Genomic DNA, 20,250 nt, shown 5'->3' on the forward strand with positions numbered 1-20,250 from the left:
AGTCCACTTCCTGAACAAGGAGGGAGGGTGTGGAAAGAAGAGATGCTTCCATTCTGCATGATTTCCCCCCACGCACGCACACACACACACACACACACACACACACACACACACACACACACACACACACACACACACACACACACACACACATATGCACAATATCACAGTGTGAATATGTGTATCCACAGAATAAAACTTTGGAGTATCTGTATCTGTAAATGTCATAAGAGAGAGGCAAAACGAAGCGCAGAGATGAGAATGGGTGTGCTCTCCTTTTAATCATCTATTATTCACATCTCCCATAGCAAGACAGATCAACACACCCCACTGTGGAATCCCAGCCCAAACTCACTTTTCAGTTTCAAGACTTAAAAATCACCCTCTGCTATTCAAAGCTTGGAGCAGACCTTTCCTGTTTGCCCACACTGTACCAGAGCTACTTGCAAGTGTCTGAACCAAATTCAGTTGAAACACCAAGGTTATGTCATCTTTGAGCTCTTACGAGGGAAAGTCCAAGATGAGGCTCAAGAATAGTGACTTGCAAGCCCAGAGTGAAAGTTGTCTAATATGGCTTCTAGTCAGTGCTAGTATGAAAAGTGATGATAGCACGATGGCCTAAATGAGAGCAAATATCAGACTGCTTCCATCAGGAAGGAGGTTCTGCAGCATCCGGTCCCGTACCAGCAGACTGAGAGACAGCTTTTTCCATCAGGCCATCAGACTGCTGAACACGTCATAGACACCTCAGCTTCACTACTGGAACTTCAACATTATGCACTCCACACTGTATATAAATGCCACTTGTTTTGCACATATTCAACTCTGTATATTTTATATATTTTATTATTATTATTATTATTATTATTATTATTATTTTATTTTTTTACTATTTAATTTGTAAAAATGTGTATACACACACACACACACACACACACACACACACACACACAGGAAAATATTTAGTATACACATCCAGAAATGCATACACTATTATATATTGTACATATATTTATTAGTTTCAGGTTGGCCATTCTTGTATTTTGCTCGTTTGTGTTGTTGTGTTTGCACATCTCTGTTGCTTGTGGGGCTCGCACACAAGAATTTCACTCGCATGTGCTGTGCCAGTGTGCCTGCACATGTGATGTGACAATAAAAAGTGATTTGATTTGATTTGGTTTGATATCAGATTTGTAAGGAAATGTTCACACCTCTAGTTTGTTTAGTGTGGTTTGAATGAGCTCACGAGTTTGTAAACTTGTAGCTTTTTCCCATGGTTTGGTTTATTTTCACACGGAGAAAAATTCAAGTGAACTCCAAGTGAATCAAAATCCATCACTACAAACTGCGTGAAAATATTCAGTTCGCTTATTGGCCAGATGTGTCTGGGGCGGGAGCATCAAAAGTCAACACAGAAATAAGGTGTTGTGCTCTGGACTATAGGAGGACAGAGAATTTATGTTCGTTTCACAGCTATTTGTTCGTCTGCCCAGACCTTTGCACATCTACAGTACTGCCTGGTGGTTGGTTTGGATCGAGGTTGGATCATGTTAACACCATAAACGAACTGGACTGGAGTTCATGTGGAACTACACCAAGACCACCTCCTCTCCAGGGTTTTGGTGTGATTGTTTTGCTCTGCAATTACTGAGTCCACACCTTGACAAATGAAACGCACCACGGGGGAAAACGAACCAGAGTTCAACACCACAGGTGTGAAAACACCCTAAATGGAAAAATCCAGTATATGCACTGCATTGTATTGCTGTATGTAATCTGGTACTGTAATTGATTTGTTTATATGTATGTGTATATATTTACATATGTACAAATACTATTTGCACTTCTGGTTTGATGTTGTTTGAGTTATATTCTTTTTCAATGACAATAAATCTAATCGAATCAAATCGAATCTGCAATTAGCCTCAAGCTATGTGGGGTTTACAAAGAATCTCAATGAAATAGCTAAATTAAAACAATCAAAACAAAAAGGGTGGTTTCCATATTTCTATACATACCTCATGAACAGTTTACTACAAGCTACATTCATGCATTCAAACAAAATGTTATTCTATAGCTTTGGTGCTTTCTAACAATCACACACTCACAGCCCGATGGATGCACCGGGGGCAAGGACACTTCGCCACGCAGACTCTGTGACGCACTGAACAACCAACATTACAAATGGTAGATGACACACTCTACCACCTCAGCCACCCCTGTAGTGACCTGTGCTTTTTCACAGTAAAATCAGCATCAGTCCTGACGTTGAATGGTTATACTACCTAATAATTTTCATGTTAGCTTTTTAGCAAAAGCTCTAATGATCACGCACGGTGCTTGATTTGCTGATACTCTCAGTACAAATGTAGAATAATGAGAGAAAATACTGTGGAATACTAGGTCTACTTTTTTTAATTAACTGAGAACAAGCAAAATGATATAATTTCACATTTTAAGAACGGTAAGCTTGCTCGTTCTTGTAATGGGATGCAAACAAGAAAACAAAAAACAAGAAAAACAGAAAAATACAAAATAGAAGTTGAGAAGTCAGTTTCAGATACAGCAACGCAACTGTCGACTAATATCACCAGGCAAAGATTTAAAACTGCAGCATCTGGTCAACTGTCCTTTAGTAAAAGATGAGCAAAGAAAAGATTCAGGAAAACATAGTTACCAGTGGTATATACAGATGAGTAAAGTTGACATCTGGCAAACTTCAAGCAATAATGACCCAAAAGCAAGGCTTTAATGTTCAGTGTTAAAGGTCTGGATATTAAGTGGCACTACAAAGATTAAACTAAAGAGGACATCCACACAGGAAGTGATTTGTGTGTTGCACATTGTTTTGCCACCGATGTTTGTTCACTAATCGGCATTCCAATCATTCCAGACTTTGGTTGCCTAGGTAACCATTTTTTTTTTAAGCAAAAGGCCTGAGCCGCACCTCATTTCTTTCTATTTTGTGTCCAAGGAGTCAGACTTTGGTCTTTTTTAAGTGTTCATGAGCAATAGTTCTCTAGCCTTCCTGACAGTCTTCGGGTTTTTCTATAAACATTGGCTGCTTTTTCACAAAGTATCAGTCTTTGTACCTGACCATTTTCCGTTTTAAGAGAGTGTGTTTTTGTTTGTTAAGGCCCTCAAAGCCTTAATTATATGGCTGAATAGTTATTTCTGTTATACATCTTTAAAGTCTGCTTGATATCTGCCCAGGGCACATGCATAGTTGGTACATGCAATTGGTAAAGTAAATTCTCTGTATATGAAAAAACAGGGACACGTGAACACCTGCATGAACTCTCATGTTCACCGTCTGGTGTCAACATTGTACCTCGGACCTGAGTGGACCTTAGAGGACTTGCGGACATGGAAAATATGATCAAGGCTAATCCCTGATAAATGAATCATTCAAGCATTATAAAATGCACCCAACTCAAGGAATCGAGCGTTGTGTCTACACATTAGAGAAATACATTTAAAATTGTAACTTTAGGAACTTACTAGCAGTCGGTCACAAAAACACGTAATTAGTTACAGAATCCGTCATGGATCGGCCTCCCCAGAGCTCGAACCTCAACATCGTTGATGCAATGTGGGATCATCTTGATAGAGACCAGAACAAAAGTCATCCAGCATCCAAGAAGCCTAGAGAACTATTTCTGAAGACTACTTACAGAAGAAAGCTGGCTAAGAGAGTTCAGCCTTGACTGAAAAATAAAGGTGGTAACACCAAATATAGAGTTTCATGTTTGCTAGTTTGCCTGTCCTTGCTTGGAAGCCACTAAATGTCACTGACTTTCTTTTGTCTGTGGTTGTTTTTTGTGTGGATGCTTATTAAGGTTATAGCAAAACCAAAGTAAAACCTAGACGATAATAATCAGAAATGCAGACCTGACAAATAAACAAAAAATAAAAGTTGGAAATGTCACATATATGCATGACTGTGGGGTGGACAGCAGGTGGAAAATATAAAGTGGATATAAAGTGGGGAAATGAGCTTTATGTGTAAAGACTAAAGAACTTATTATGAAAGGCTAATTTCTCGCAGTTGAGTTTAGCATTTTCTCAGTTTTATTCTAGCACAACAGTCTTTCACTATCACAATCTTTCAAAATCTTTGCCATGTTTATCGACTTTAGCAGCACATTATCAGTATAACACAATCCCCACCAGCACCCAGACACTCTCTAGTGTAACATTACAGGTGATTACCTGGTAAAATGGCACCACTGCGCTAATCTGCTTGGTCTCACTGGGCGATTACAGGTAGGGTGATATCAGCTGCACAGGGGGTGACTATGATGGAGGGGGGAGGGGGGGAGGGCATACTGGTTGTGTTTCCTTTATCACTGATGTCATTATCGACCCTTGTAAACATCTCCGAGTCTTGCAAGGAGCTGTATAATATGCGAGGTGGAGCTGCAGGCTGATACACTGTCAGATACACATACAGAGCTGAAAATGATAGTCACTTTGGCGCTGGGGTGTTACTCTTCGTCCACCACTATCTTTCCTTGGTTCAACGGCACTGGGGAAGATAAGGGAGATGGACTGAACACAGAGGGGAGGGTGGGCAAAAAAATAAAAAAAAGACAGAAGATTTAAATCCTGCAGCTTAGATAGAGATGAGGCTATAGTGTGGTCTTTTCTAATGTATTTAGAAGATCATTGCAAAGACTTTGATTATTATGTCATCTTTAATAGAATCACTTCAATTATTTTAAAACACATCATAGTGCAATTACGGAGATTGAGAAACGTAATTAAGAAAACTGGCAGAAATGTTAATTCACAGACTTATTGCCACAGGAACAACTAATGAGGAGTTGTCTCATCTTGCAGTTCTTTAAGTAATAGAAGGCCAGACACAGGAGACAGCACAAGATAAGGATATGGGTGTCTACAAGAGGAAAGGAAAATTTATCTCTTGTATCCCATGGCCCTGTTACAGCTTCTCCTTATTCTTACGCCTACTAGTGTTTCACTGCCCTCAGTTAACCTCTCCCCTCCGCTCAGTGCCGTGGCTTCATCTTTGCCCCTGCCTCAAAGCGAGGCGTGCATATGTCAACATCACATAACACTTCACCTCGGCGTGTCTAAACACGCGTGCGACATGACTCAGCGTAATACACCAGTGGAAAACATACTCCTTAGAGAGCATATGGGGAGGGGGGGGGGCACAACGGGCCAGCAAAAGAGGAAGCAACACACATGGAGAGGAGTCTCTAAAAGGAAAACTGAGGCAAAGAAGGAATGAAGAAGAAGATGAAGTAGTAGGCAGGGAAAGGTAGAAATGTGGGTTTTTGGTAAAGAAATATTTCAGTATAAGTGGCGCCACACTGAAATTTCCATTTTGATTTTTAAAACAGAGATCGTGACAGCCATTTCCATCTCTCCTCCACCTATGGAAATTCCCATTCTCTTTCTCTCCTCTTGGTTCGCTCTTCATTGCCATGGCAATGATGTTACAGTGAGTCACCTCATCATCTCCCTCCTCCTCAACACCGCCAAGAAAGAACATGGGAGCGTGTAAGAGAGAGAGAGAGAGAGAGAGACATGGACAGAGACAAAGAGAGAGGGAGTGAGAGGTTTTGTGGGGTGGAGGAGGAGATAGAGCTCTGTTTCCCTGGAAACAGACCGGGGGTCTCCCCAACCCCCATTGGCTCTCTGCTGGTTGGAATCAGCTTGTTACCCACAATACTTGAGCCAACGGAGTCTCTGTTTCTAGGTTGTCTCTGTCCAGTCTGTTTTTTTTTCTTCCCATCTGTTCAAACGCACACAAACAAGCTCAGGTTCTGGTCAAAATTCAGGTTTGCATTCATACCACTGAAACGTGCTGTCCGAGCTCAGGTTTGTTCGGTGATACGATATGATCAGATATTAAAACTGCAGAACTCAAAACAGTCATTTTTCAGTTATTATAACAAACTCAGGACTTTTATTATTGTGTCCCCATACTTCTCCACCATATTCTTCCAATCCCCTTGAGCCTTGCTCTAAACAGGGTTCACCATGGCCACCTCATCATATGGTATCTCTCATCTCTATGGACCAGTATAATATAAGGTTTAAGGTTTCAAGTTGTTTAAGAATGTTTTACTTTAAGGAATGAGTCGACTTTCTTTCCTCTGTTCCCTGTGTGCCAGCACAGCATACACACTAAGGAAAGGAGACTAGTTGGAAGAAAAATGCAGTAGAGACTGAGAGCACATATGTTAATGAAACAACTTTTTTTTTCTTTAAATGTGGTAATTTATTTAGGTCCCTGTCACAGATGCCTAGAAACCAGACGGTGACTATCTAGCAACCACTGGTTGTGAAGAAACAACATGCATTCCTGGATGGGTTGGCGAGCAATTGCTGGTAGTTTCTATGGAGGACAGTGCCTACTTATCTGCAAACACTTGTCATCTACTTGGCAATCAATAGTAAAACTTGAAAAAGTGCGATAAAAAAAACCAACTCTACAAAATGTTAACCTTAAAGTAAAAGCTATGCTTTACTACCACTTTTACTTTGAAGATGAATATTCTCCATTTACTGCTTGTGCTGCATTATCCATCTATCTATCCATTTTGTTCCACCTATCCAGGGCCAAGTCACTGGGGCAGCAGCTTAAGCAGACAAGCCCAAACATCCCTCTCCCCAGCCACCCCCTCTAGCTTATCTATGGAAACACCAAGGCAATCCCAAACCAAGAGACGGAGAAATATAATCTCTCCAGTGTGCCATTAGTCTGCCTGGGATCTCCAGTCATGGTGGGACATGACTGGAACACCTCACCCCGGAGGCGCCCAGGAGGCATCCTTGTTAGATGCCCAAACCACCTTAGCTGGCTCCTTTCGATGTGGAGGAGTAGCAGCTCTACTCTGAGTCCCATTGAAAGGCTGAGGTCTCCTCGTGGCTAATTTCCACTGCTTGTATCCGCAATCTAGTTTTTTCGGTTACTACCCACAGCTCGTGACCATAGGCGAGGGTAGGGATGTAGATTGACCAATAAACCGTCGTGAACAAGACCCCAACACTTAAACTCCCCCACTTTAGGCTCTAAATCGAACCTGACATGTAGTGGGCACTCTACACTTTTCCTGCTAAGGACCTTGGCTACAGACTTAGAGGTGCCGATTCTCATTCCCGCCACTTCCCACTTGGTTGCAAACCACTCCAGTGCGAGCTGGAGGCCACCACCTGATGAACCCAATAGAACCACAACATCTGCAAAAAGTAGAGATGAAATTCTTAGACAATCTAATTAGAAGCCTTCTGCCACTTGGCTATGCCCAGGCAAGTCGGCATCTTTGATGCAAACTACAGGCAACAACAGCAATCTGCAAACAACCAAAGCAATTGCAAGGAGGTTTTGGGTGCAGCATAACAAACCTGTTGCAACCACTTGCCAACTGGTTAAGGAATACACAGCAACATGGGGTCAAGGGGGGGGTCACTGACTGGTCTCTAAGCATCCATGACTGAGGCTTTCGCAATTGATTTCACACTGACTGCCATCAACCTCCAGCAACCACTTGGGAACCGGTTGGGGAATGTTTTCCGTCTCAACTGATGGTTGGGAGATTGTTGCTGACCAGTCTCTTAGCCTCTTAGGGACATTACTTAGAGAGTAAAGCATTCTCTCTAAGAGAATTGGGGGTATGGAGTCTTAGGTGTCAGGAAAATATTAAGTAACTTGCCATCTCTAGCTATCTCCATGGACACTTTCCTGAATATTTAGTAGTAATCCTCAAATTGTTTTAATGCAGTGCACTGTGACTGTATCTATAAGAAACAAAGAGATCAAAAATGAAGCTGCAGGGTTTAGCTTAAGACAGTAGTTAGAAAGGTTTTACTGATGAAGATTGGGAGGCAGCTCAGCTTGAGACGATGACTTCAGGGGAAAGGAAGTCTCACAGTCAAAAGCATGGCTGTAAGAATTTTGGCTTGCTGAGGTGTGATGTTTATTAATGTAGATGTGTCTCGGAACTCCTAGGAGTGCTGCTAAACCAGACTGTTTAAGTTAGGAAAGATCAGCAGGTTAACATATTTGCAAGAATGTTTTCATTATGACGTAGAACATTTAGGGTAACAACTGTTTTTATGACTCAGTAATACTAGAGAGAGAGAATAAAGGAAAGTCTAAGGTCGGCTGTGCACTTAGTGTCCTTTAATATACTGAAACAGCATACATTTTTACTTCACATGTCTCTCAGCGCAGACAGTGGCTGCTTGTCCTTCAGCATCTCACAGGCAGTACGGTACAGGATGTGTGCACTCGTGCTTATCAAACACTACTGTTTGAGAACCATATGTATGTAAATGAATAAAGCAGCACAGAGTGTTGTTACATATTTACCAATCTGTTTATGGTGTAGCTTAACAATAATGACACAATATACGTGCTGCTGTCACAGTGCACGCTATGAATGCACTTCTATGCATGAGGGGGAGAGTATGAATGTAAGATCTGACAGCATGAGACAAGGCATTTTTATCAAAGGGGGTTGCTCTTGGCACTCCTCCTTGATCTCTTCTTCCCCTAACTGCTGTGTGCCTGCTATCTCCCACAGTGATGCCACACAATGATACCAGGCTCCCTCTGCTATAATACTTGCCTGTAACACTGCTGCCTGACTACTAGCACATTTTATGTCTACTCAGTCTCCAGTTCATCCATCTGTCACCTTTGCTCATCTTGAAGATCCCATATTGTGAAAATGTCTTTTGCCTTTTCTAGCTTTAAAATGTCTTAGCTATGAGCAAAGCAAGCCAAATGAGTCTTCACATGTCAGAGGACAGAAGACCTTCTCCAAAACATTCACAAATGAATAAAGTTACCGTCTGTTTAATTTTCTCTCACAGACTGTATAGAAAAGATGTACATAGCTTCCAAGTTTGAAAAGAAAAAATGATGCAAATTGTCTTAAACCTGCATTTTTTTCCCCTAATGGCCAGCCTGAGGCAACTCATCCAGCTGCAAAAAGAAATCCAGCTGAATTGAAGTCTGTGGAAAAAAAACAGCCCTCGGCTTTGTCGTACTGTAACATCAGTAAACACCTTCTTAATGAGTTTGTGATCTCAGTTGCTAGTTTCAAGTCTGAATAAGTACAACATGACATTAGGTAAATCATGCCCTTTATACTGAAAAAAGAGGATAAAGCTGGGTGTGCTTCGTCATGTGATTGAGTGCCCCTCTGATTCAGTCACAGCCACTCCTGACTTGTCACTTCTGGGACCTCTTTTATTTACAGTCTATGTTCTCTCCTATCTTCTGGGCTCAAATATACATTATTTTAACCCTTTAAAGCCCTTTGAACCATGAAAAAATATATTCTTTGAAATATATTCTTTCTGAACTCTTTAGAATTTAACTGGTTTGATATTTAGTCTTTTTTTTTGCAATGTATTGCTCAAAAATGTGCTGTATTCATTTAGGTTATTTTGGGAGAAAAAACTCCCACAAATTGTGTGTATCAAATACAATACATTAGGCATTAAGGGGTTAATGTCGCCATTTCACAATATAGACTTTTTCGATGACATATTTCTATGTTGTTAGATAAGTGAATGAGAATGAGATAATGACTGAATAGCGGGCGTAGAGACACCAGAGTCGCTGTGCTGCACTTTTGAAATCCTGATTTTATAACTGTAAAGTGAAGTGAAGGACAATAGTAGAGCAGAGAGAGAATGGCTTTTGTGTCACTCACACTCATTCAGGTCTGTGAGCCACATGGCAACCACAGAAGTTCTCCTGCCTTGTTTTGGCCGGGGTTTCTGTGGCATGGGCAGGAAATGCACAGCAGTTTTCCTGAAAGGGGGGGGTGGGGGGGGGTGGGGGGGGCTGCAGCAACTCTGAAGCACCTTATTTGGCACAGGGCTAATACCAGGAGTATACGACCTGATCTGATTCTGAGCTCACACTGTGAAACTTACATTAACTTGGTAATAGGTGCATAATATGGGAGTTGTAGATAATTTAGCCTTGCAGAGATCTTTTGTTATTGCAGTGTTTGCCAATTCAGCAACATTATTGGAGCTCACTCAGATGACCTCTAGTATATCAGAGGTCCACCTACTGACACAGACTAGAGCATTTTAGCTTAAAGCATACTTTAGTTCACAATAAGCACTTTTTAAACAACAACTTGGATTCATCAAGGATAGCGTTTCACCCAGTGACTTTCTTCAGTTAAAGCACATACTTATCTTAAGACTGCACAGCACAACCAGTACTTCTGTCAAACACTGATAATCTCCTGAAATCAAAAGTCAGGCATCTTCTCCGTGGAGTTCAGTTAAGAGTTCTCCCCAACTCCCCCGAAGATTTCAAAGTCACCAGCACTCCTTGTACCAGTTCGCCTCTTTAACAAAGTCTCTATTCAAGAGCTTGTAAGAATAATCTACACAGAGAAAGTTATAGTAGTAAGAGTGCTGTGGGAATTATGTAAGTGCTACACACACATTTACAATTTACACACAATTACACACTAATGCACTTAACACAGTGCATACTTTTTTCTGATAGCACAGCTGTGAAACAGGTGTCCGTTTTCAAACTCGCAACGCTGTCAGGAAAAACCCCTGAAATGACACGCACGGGTCTGTGATGTATATTCTTCCAACACAGAAACGAGTCTGACTTTTGTCTCTAATAGGATCATTTCCGGGCCAGGCATGAGAATTTAAAAATAACTTGTTTATGTGACTCCATGGGCCCTTGCAAATGGAAACCGCTCATTTAGTATTGAGAACACAATTTACAAAGCACTTAACAGAACTGTAAACGGCCTTTCTGATGCCTGAAAAGCTTTGTCTGAGGATGGAAATCAATAACGCTGCATCTCTCTTCACTTTGTTCATCAGCCTTTTCTTTCTTCCATTTTTAACATTAGATTACTGTATTAATGTCCTAGAAGACCATCCCCACGCGCTCAAATCTAGTTATATGATTGGCATCTACATAACAAAACCATATGCATGAATCCCACGCACACGCAAACAAGAGAGAGCACAAATCAAACAGTTTCAATCAGATTCGCACAAAGCCAAATGTATCTACAGTAGGTAGTTCAAACTGGGATAAACTCGCAAATGAAGTCAAAAGCCTTGTCACAATCCCATCAATTATCAAAGGAGTGGGACACAAAGATGATGCCAGCGAGCTCCTATATCTCTGCAGCATTAATTAGGACTTCACTCAGTAATTAGCTATCTGAAAATAATTACCATGAAAATGTCTGATTAAAATCTCCGCCAGTCTCAAAGTCAGGAGACTGAAAGAGAGACACGGGCATCAAATTAAGGCGTGTTCCTTCTTCCTTCTAACGACGTCCACCACAGTTGTCCTCTCGTTTTGTTTTAATTGAGTGGCAGATATGTGGGAAGTACCTCTCATTGGCTGCGAGATGTAGTGTTGCATTGGAGCAGTTGATTGAAAGTGACCTTGGTCTAATTACAATTGGTCTAATTATAATTCTCTGATTACATCCCTGCAGGAAACGTAAGAATGAGATGCTGCTGGTGGCCTTAGCTAATCACGTTAAGATACATTCTGAATGATTTCTGAATTGAATAGATTCTGATCAGACACATAGAAAAACAACAACATACTGTTGTGGCTGCTTCCACTACAAATACTTAATTACTCGGTTTTTATGTTTTGTTTTTGGTTTTTTTGCTTTTTGTGTTACAAATTATTGACATGAATCGCAAAGCGTTTATCTCACCAGTGTTTTTCCCTCTTATTTATTTTCATACATCTCCTTGCTTCCATGTTTCTCTCTGCCTGTCTCCTCTCTTTTTTGTTTGTCTCTCAGGCCTGAGGTCACGATGCCCTCCAGCTCCCTCCTTGGGAGCCGGGATGACATCATCACATCGCTGCCTCGTCCTCAGAGTGCCTATTCATCACCCCGATCATCATCGCCGGCATCAGCAGCATCACCTGCGTACGCACACGGGCACGCATACACACACCGACTGTATGCAGATAAAAGGGGAAGTGAGGAAGTGAACCCCCATCCCTCGTTCCACAGGACTGCAAGCTTAAAGGAAAAAAGGGAGTAAACCACAGAGCCACACACGTAGGGGGAGAGAGAGAAGATCCTGCTGGGCTAGGCAGAAACCCCTGACCTGTGCACTTCCAACAATACATCTCAATAAACCACTGTAGAGAAATGTGATGAGTCAGACTGCACGCTCCTGAGGGAAAAACAACAACAACATAAAAAGCAGGAGAAGACCCCAGCGCACACACAAGCACCTCCAAACTCAAAACGAGGACCACACTTCCTCTCACACAGTCGCCAGTTAATGTAAAACTTCAGGAGCTCTGGCACTTCTCACTGTATTCCACTCTTTAGTGGTGAAGGCTGGATCTACCCTTAATGTGCAAGAACAACAGCAGTGAAGTGGAGCCACATTGAGAAAACACAGCCATAAACAGTGTTTCCACTACACGAGCCTGCGTCTCACTGCCCAGGCTGCTCTACAGCATAAATGTGCACGATGCAGTATGTGCTGCATTTTAAGGCTGCTGTGGTAGAATACAAGAGGAAGCAGGTAGAAACCTTAAGTTATGCACTGAGGTCTCTGCACTCCATCACAAACATCACAACAAGCATTCCATTAAACGCCACTTAAGATCAAAGATTCATGATGGGATGAAACCATTTTGCAAGGCTGTGAAGACAAGTTGCCGCCATATGAGAAACTGAGTGTGCTCAGTACACGAGCCTCACAATAGATGTGAGAAATAAATGTCAGCTGTCTAAACTTTATGATCTAAATACATCCCACTGTGTCATTTTTGTCAACAACAACGCAACATTAGGTGAGCTATAATGCTACAATCCTTAAATATGGCGAGTAGGAAGCAGGACACAGAGATGCCGCTGCAGTGTTGTAGTTCAGTATATTTTTGGGTGGCAATAAACTGGATGACCACAGCTTCCGGGATTAATATTGTAGAGTCTCAATCTACTCAACATGAAGTTTAAAAATTAAACTGTATCCATAAATGAATTTATTAATGAACAGAATACACGTTACAATCGCAAAGTTAAATTTGAACAATCTGATCTTCAAGGGCATCTCCTTGTGCACCTCTGGGTACTCTTAGCAACATGGCTACTCGTGGCTGTTTTTTCTTTTTTTTTTTGTGCTCGAGCATCTCTGACATCACAGGTTTTAAATTTGCAGAATTGTGTCAGACTGACACGACTCTCATGTCGAGGATCATAGTAGGGCTGGGTATCGTCACTGATTTCTAGAATAGATTCAATTCCGATCCACAAGGTCCTGAATTGATTCGATTCAATCTGGGAAATTTTGCCTCAGACAGTCAGATCAGTACATTTACATATTTTTGTATTTATAAAAAGAAGGCTGACACTTTCCAGACTTTATCAAAGGTGTGAGCATCACAGCAGATGCCTTTGTGTCAAAGTAGCTGAAGATAAAACAGAAAAACATGAAGGTGATTTTCCTGGCCTGGGATTTTATAAAAATATTCTGCAGTACAACAAAAACGAAAGAAAACCATTAATCAACATATGAACATTACCTCTGAAGTTACAGCGGTTTGATTACAGACACAGCTAAGCGTTTTGCATTTTGTATCATTTTAAAAAGTTTAAATTTGTTCAGAAGCCTGTTGAACAGCAGAAATTAGGTTTTCTTTTCGGAAGTAAGTAAAAGGAAAAACAAAACATCGTCCGACAGCGCTGTAAACAACGGTAGCCTTGTGTGTAACAAGCAAGCGAATAATGCAGAAAACAGATTTCGGGGATAGATGGGAAACTGTTCTTGAAGTACACTGAGAAAGAGAGAGAGAGCTGTGCATGAAGTGTGATTTTATTGTGGTGGAAGCAAAACAGCAAAAGTCAGAGGGAGTCCATGACGATGTTTATGTGAAGCGTAGTTTGGATCTTCTTTTGCTGCTGGTTCGGTCAATATTGTTTGGAGAGATAAAACTAACAGCTTTAGAATCAACGCAAAACGGGCGTAAACACAAAGCGCGGACCCGCCGAAACATCAGAGTCAGCGAGCTGTCGGCTTTCAGCCCCGACCGTGTCTGTGCCGTCGGGTGAGAAAGGCGACATCTCACTGATTCTGATCTGCGGGTCCGCGCTTTGCGTTTACGTCTTTGTGCAGAAGCCGTGGACCTGCTCTCATTTACTGTTTTAAATGTTTGGTGGTTGTCAAAATTTTGTGATGTTTCACCTGAGATTCTGGAATTTTGGGCAAAATACATTTATATAAAAAAATCGATTCAGGATTTTAATGAATCAATATCACGTTATCCAAGCCAGAATCGATTTTAATCGATGAATCGATTATTAAAACCCACCCCTAGATGAGAGCTGGATCTTAGGGGGACTAAACAGCGGTTCTTTTACTGTCCAAAGGTGGCACATGAGGGCAGGAGTGCAGCTAGGAGCAAGCTTGTCATCGTCTCTTTATTTATTTATTTTAAAGTTGACTGTGCAGCTGGGGTCAGAGTTAAATGTTAGCACCCTTTAGCATGCTGCAGCAACTGAGAGTAGACATTCAGCGCAAACCAACTGAAATGAAGCAATCTGAGTGGCCTCAGATTTGGCTCCCTGCGGCTTCTTCCTATCAAAATAAAATCTAGCTGAAGGGGCATCGTTTTGACACAACAGCAGAAACCCAGCACATATGTCAGAGGAACAAGTGCAAGTAGTTAAAACTTCAGTGAGGGAACTAAAAGCAGCTTTCCCCAAGGAGACCACCAAAAAGGTGCGGTGGCCTTACTAAATAAAATATATTAGCTCTAATTTTAAGAATTTTAAGAGCTAGGTGAACACAACACAATAAAATCTGGAAACAATCCAGTTTTCTCCAGTTTCATATCATAAAAGAATATTTTTCTATGCAACTTCTCAAAATGCTTTCATCCAGCAGAGATGTGAAGATTTTTACACTGTGAATTAGACTCTGCCTTTCCATCAAAGCCACAATCAAACACAAGCATGACCCGCAACAGACTCTACTGCTCTGCAAAAAAAGCAGATAAAACACTATTTGTCATATTTTTTTTAGTTACTTCATAATTTCCTGGTTAAGGATATTATATGATTTGATCATCTGTTTATTCAATACTGCACACTGGCATTGGTCTCCTTATAACATGACACCATCCAGCATAGATTTCTGAATTAATATGAGAGCGCCACTGAGCCAGAATAAGGATGAAAAGCCGCGTCAGCGCAGACTCACGTAGTCGTGGAAGGCCTTTGCCTCACTGGAGTGTTCACATGTGTCTCTTCTCTCTGGAGCTGCACAGTACAGGTCCCAGAAAACACTACAAAGCACAGAAAGAGACAATATTATAAAGCCGAACCCTTTGAAATAAAGAAAAGATAGGCCATGACAAAGCTCTGGTAATCGGGCATCCAGAAAATAAGTTGTTTTTTTTTTTGTTATCGACATTGCAGCAGATGACTTCAAATTCACTATCACAGCATGCAAACAGTTAACTGAGGAAGGGCTGATGAGATAAAGACAAACACAGGAGGAGAGATAATTTTATTCAGTCATGGCAGTGATGGAATGAACAGAAACGGCAATAAAAAGAATGGATCTTGTATCAATTCCCATAAAAAAAAACGCACTCACCACCACCATGAGTGGAGGAACCCCGGAGGTTCTCCTAATGTGATGTTCTTCTCCCATCGGATCTTGAGACACACACACACACACACACACACACACACACACAGAATGAGATCCTTCAGAAACATAGCAAGTATAACAACATGCCTGACATCTGAATTACCTGCTTTATAAGGTTAAAGAGGGTGCGAGGGAATTCTTATAACACACGCCATTAAGTAATTATGTTATGATTCTCGTGGAATCATAAGTGGATAAGTGGGTTTATGTGTGCCTGAAAGCTCTTGTATTCATGAGTACATGAAAGTGTGCGTTTGCTTCCTCGGTCAGGAGGTGTGTAGGGTATGAGGTCATAGACATGTACCGGCCTGAGGAGCCCAGCCAGACTATTGTGCGGCCTACGACACACCCTTCAGTCTCCTCCTCACAGCATTATCCATCATTCTGAGCTCATCAACTTTGAGTTTCATTTATTGCTGCTCTCTCTAAATTCTTTACCTTCCTTCCTATTAAAAAAAATGAACACAGACAAGTTTCTAAATAAGTCTGACAGCAAAAAATGCAATTCTTGAAGATGGCCATTGAGCAAGGTGGAATAAGAGTTTTACTGCATGTGGACTCGACTGGTTCTTATATAGCGCTTCTCTACTCTACCTGAAGTACTCATAGTACTTTATACAACATACCTCATTCATGCCCATTCATATACATGCTTTCCATCAAATAATCATAATAATAACACGCATTTACTCTCTGCCCAACCTTCCAACTAGTAGATGACCTGCTCTACCTCCTGAGCTACAGCCACCCCACATGTATCTCTGCCTTCAGGCCTTTATCCTATAATATTAGGCTCATATTAGGTCAATAAATTTGACCGACTAATCCTTAAAGTCAGGTTTTCAATACAGAGCAAAAAAAAAAAAAGTGTTGGGCAATCGACTCTTAATAAGTTTAACGAGGCGTCTCTGAGGAAACTTGCTAACAGCAGCGTTTTCTTTCTCAAATCAAGAACCACTATCGCCACAGAGGAAACATGGAGCAAAAGAGTAAATCAGCCTATGATAAAATTCAGTTTGAGAGTGACAGCATATGCGAATGAAAAGCACGAGACAAATTACACAGATTTGAATCTGATCACTGAGACAAATTTCGGATATTGTCCGGGCTCATTTACGAGCAAATTAATTTCTCTTTCGGATCTTACTGTTATCTTGAGATGTGATTATTTCAAACAAATCGGTACACAGAGAGAGAGAGAGAAAAGAGCATCTTAAGGTATTAAGATTTGACTCAAAAATAAAATATCTGAAATGTGAAAACAAGGTGGAGAAAAAAAGAAAATGTTCTTTTCTTCTGGGGCAGCATACCACTCAAATAAGACACCAAAACAAAGTAGTTTCCAGTGGAAGTGAACATGGTTACAACATGCTTAAAAAAGCAGTTTATAATAAAGCAAATTCCCAGTTCAGGAAAAGTGCAGATGGGGGTGGGCGGAGGAATAGATAGTTATTTAAAAAGCAGAAAATGAGCTATCTACGAAGGAGAAAATCTTTTTTTTTTTCTACCTACTGCTGGAAAAACTGCTGTGGATTTTATGTGATAATCTGCTGAAGTTAGCGCGGTGAACTTCACTGGTGCCGAAGAAAGAAAAACACAGCGTCAGTGGGAGGGTTTCAGACGCTGTTCATCAGACTGACACGTCAGCTGAAACAGACGTAGCACCTTGCAGGCTGTCGTCGGCCTTGCAAACAGCTAAAAATGACATCACCGCTGCTGACGTGCTGTGCATTTTGCTGTCACTTTAGGCTCTCGATTCTCGTAGCCTGGCTCCTCCACGCATTTCAGCGATATACCGACGCAGGAGCACAGAGGGAGATTGCTGCAACAGTAGGAAGAGTGATTGCTTTGTTTTGCAGCGACTTCAAGCGTGCCTCAAGTGTGTGCATAAACGGTTATGGGGATGACTTGACACCATAGTCCAACATGTCGTTTACAATTGCAGCATTCGTCAGAATCAGTGACATCACCCACGTGTAGGACGACTTTGAGCACAGTGTTCATGGATGAACTGTGCTTAGCCCCATGTTCGTCTTAATTTTTGATAAGGCTTAGACAAGTAGAACTCAAAGGCTGCGCTGCATAAATGGATCCATGTGAGGACAATCACAGTGGTTCATGGAAAGCACAAGAGAAACAGTAGTTAGTGGTTGTAACTTCAGCCTTATGACTATGTGTTTACCCCACTAATGGGCTTTTCTATTGATTGTGTGTGGTGACCAGGTTTGAGTTTGGAGCCCACACCTTGGCTCTGACCCTGTATGCACACACACACACACCACACACAGAGAGCTGAAAAGTGTGAGCAGTAGTGAGACAATGACACAATTGTTTTGTCTGCATCTGACTTCTCAGAGTGACCTCATGTTCATCTTTTTTAATTTCCCTTCATATTATGTTTAATCCAAGTAAAAGAAGAAGACTATTGTGCCACCTGCTACAGCAGCGGTGTGAACAAGCGCTAACATAACAGGAAAAGCTGAATCACCGCATGTTCAATCAGACCATCCTGACCTCAGCTGCAGATCAGACACAGCGACTTTTAGAAGGAATGGTTTGCTTTGAAGTGTTTTGGGAGGGTCAGGAACTGCCCCTGTTTGTTTGGCCCGCATGCTTTTAGTCTAAGTTCGCAGTTCCAGTAAACCCTATTGGCAGCCAGCAATTTCCATTTACACACCATGACAAAGAAGGTTTTACTTTCTCGAACTGGCAGAAACGATACAGAAAAAAATCGAGAATGAGCATGACATTCATCATTTCTCACATTTAATTGGCTGCAGCTTAGACCAAACAAGATTGCACACAGTTCAGGTCAGGACACTTTCTAGTGTCTCTTGTATTTCCCCTTCATCTGGAAAGTGTGGAGAAAAAACCCCAAAAAACAACGAATGTGCCCGCATATCCCGTCTTCCTGTGGTCTGCATTCCCAGGAGGTCTTTTAGGAGGTCATGCTGCAGAAAGATCCCTTTAGCATGATTGCTGGCAGATGTAGGCAATGTGTGACATGGGCACAGTTTTGTTTTCACCCCTACTCGCGTAAAATGTAAACCTTTTGAATTTGTGCTGTATTGTCTTTAAGGTTTCAGATCTTTTTGTTGTTTTTCTTTGAGCCATCAATTTAGTTTGAGAGGTTTGCGTGGTTTCTTTTTGCCACTTCTTCTAAGCTGTCCGTTTGTGATTTGATATTTATATCAAGGTATCCCTTTACGATTTGTGAATTGCCGCCCCGGGCTCCTGCTCCATGAGCATAAGGATGCGCTGTAAACCCATGTGAATGATAACACAGGGCTTTAAAGCCGTACTACAACCCACCCTTCCAGCACCAGTTACACTTTTTTTGCAAACATGTTTATGCTCTGTGTGTACGTGCACGTGTATGCTTGCATATGTGTGCATGCGGACGGCACAAAAGCGGCTGTGTTTATACTTGTTGCGCTCCCGCTGAATGCATTCCCACACTTGAACATGACACCGCCTATCTTCTTCATCTGCGGAAGAGAGATCAAGTGATACGGCAGAGAGGAAAGGGTGTCTGAGAGAAACTGAGGTGTAGGTACGTGTGCGCACGTGTGCGAACACACACTAAGAGCGATGAGAATCGGTGCCAGCTGATGATGTAACCTTTTCCACCACCCACACCCCCTTTCCCCCTTTGTTCTCCTCTTCCTCTGGCCGATGTACAACAAGCCTCTAGCTACTGTCTCCTACATTGCAATTTACCGTCATTTACTGCAAAGCACAATCATCAGCTGACCTCCTTTTCACCTCATCACCTTTTCACCTCCGCGGAATTAAAGTGAGGACAAGCGCAGGGAGAGGAGTGGAGAGACAGACGAGAAGGAGAGCAGGAAGATTATAATAAAAACAGAGGAGAGCAAGATGGGAAGAGAGGGACAAACACAAAGCTGCCGAGCGGATCAGACAATGATGTCAGTCGGAGACGTCAGCTCCAGCCTAAGCATCATAAGTCTCCCTGCGCGCCGGCTCCAGTCCCACTAAATGCAACACTAATGTTAAAAAGCTTGTTGTCTCAGCACTGCGAGGCCAGGCTAATTCAATTAGCCGCTACACTTGTTCGACATGTTATATGAGGGTCAGACCACCCTTCAGAGTGGACACATAAAGTACATGGCCTGCAGTCCGGCACAAACACATAAAGCATTTTCGTGACTTACCTCTGAGAGAAAGGTCTGTGCTGACTTCTGTGCTCCTACATGCAGCAGGTACTCGTACACATAAAGAGCCAACCTGCACAAACAAAGAACAACAGCAGGACAAAAGATGAAAATTAGCAGAGGCAAACAGATATGAGGCGAGTAAGCAAGAGACAGTGAAAACAGTCTTAGTTTTACAAGCAGGCAAAAATTAGAGCAACTACTAAGCACTTGCAAATCTCCAAATATTGAAATAAATAAGTTTTTCTCTGGGTGTTTGAGATAAATCCATACATAGTGGGAAACTGCACTAAAGACGAACACCTAGGCGTGGATACAATTTGCCAGGCAGCCAGGCAGGACTAGAATCCTGTATGAGGAGATGAGTGAAAACTGCAGAGTCTGTTAG

At 41.7% G+C, this 20,250-nt stretch overlaps 1 protein-coding gene across 1 annotated transcript in view; it reads right to left on the bottom strand.

Moving 5' to 3' along the window:
- Positions 1 to 20,250, bottom strand: part of LOC309718837 (single-stranded DNA-binding protein 2) — a 56,446-nt gene that overhangs the window by 14,188 nt on the left and 22,008 nt on the right. Inside the window, exons 2-4 of the mRNA XM_082554430.1 lie at positions 19,863 to 19,935; positions 15,631 to 15,692; positions 15,232 to 15,316 (exon numbers count right to left, since the gene is read on the bottom strand). Coding sequence (XP_082410556.1) covers positions 15,232 to 15,316; positions 15,631 to 15,692; positions 19,863 to 19,935 — 220 coding nt within the window. The remainder of the gene's footprint in view (positions 1 to 15,231; positions 15,317 to 15,630; positions 15,693 to 19,862; positions 19,936 to 20,250) is intronic.

Source organism: Aulonocara stuartgranti, assembly GCF_965226115.1.
Source record: "Aulonocara stuartgranti genome assembly, chromosome: 12".
In the NCBI taxonomy this organism is placed as follows: domain Eukaryota; kingdom Metazoa; phylum Chordata; class Actinopteri; order Cichliformes; family Cichlidae; genus Aulonocara; species Aulonocara stuartgranti.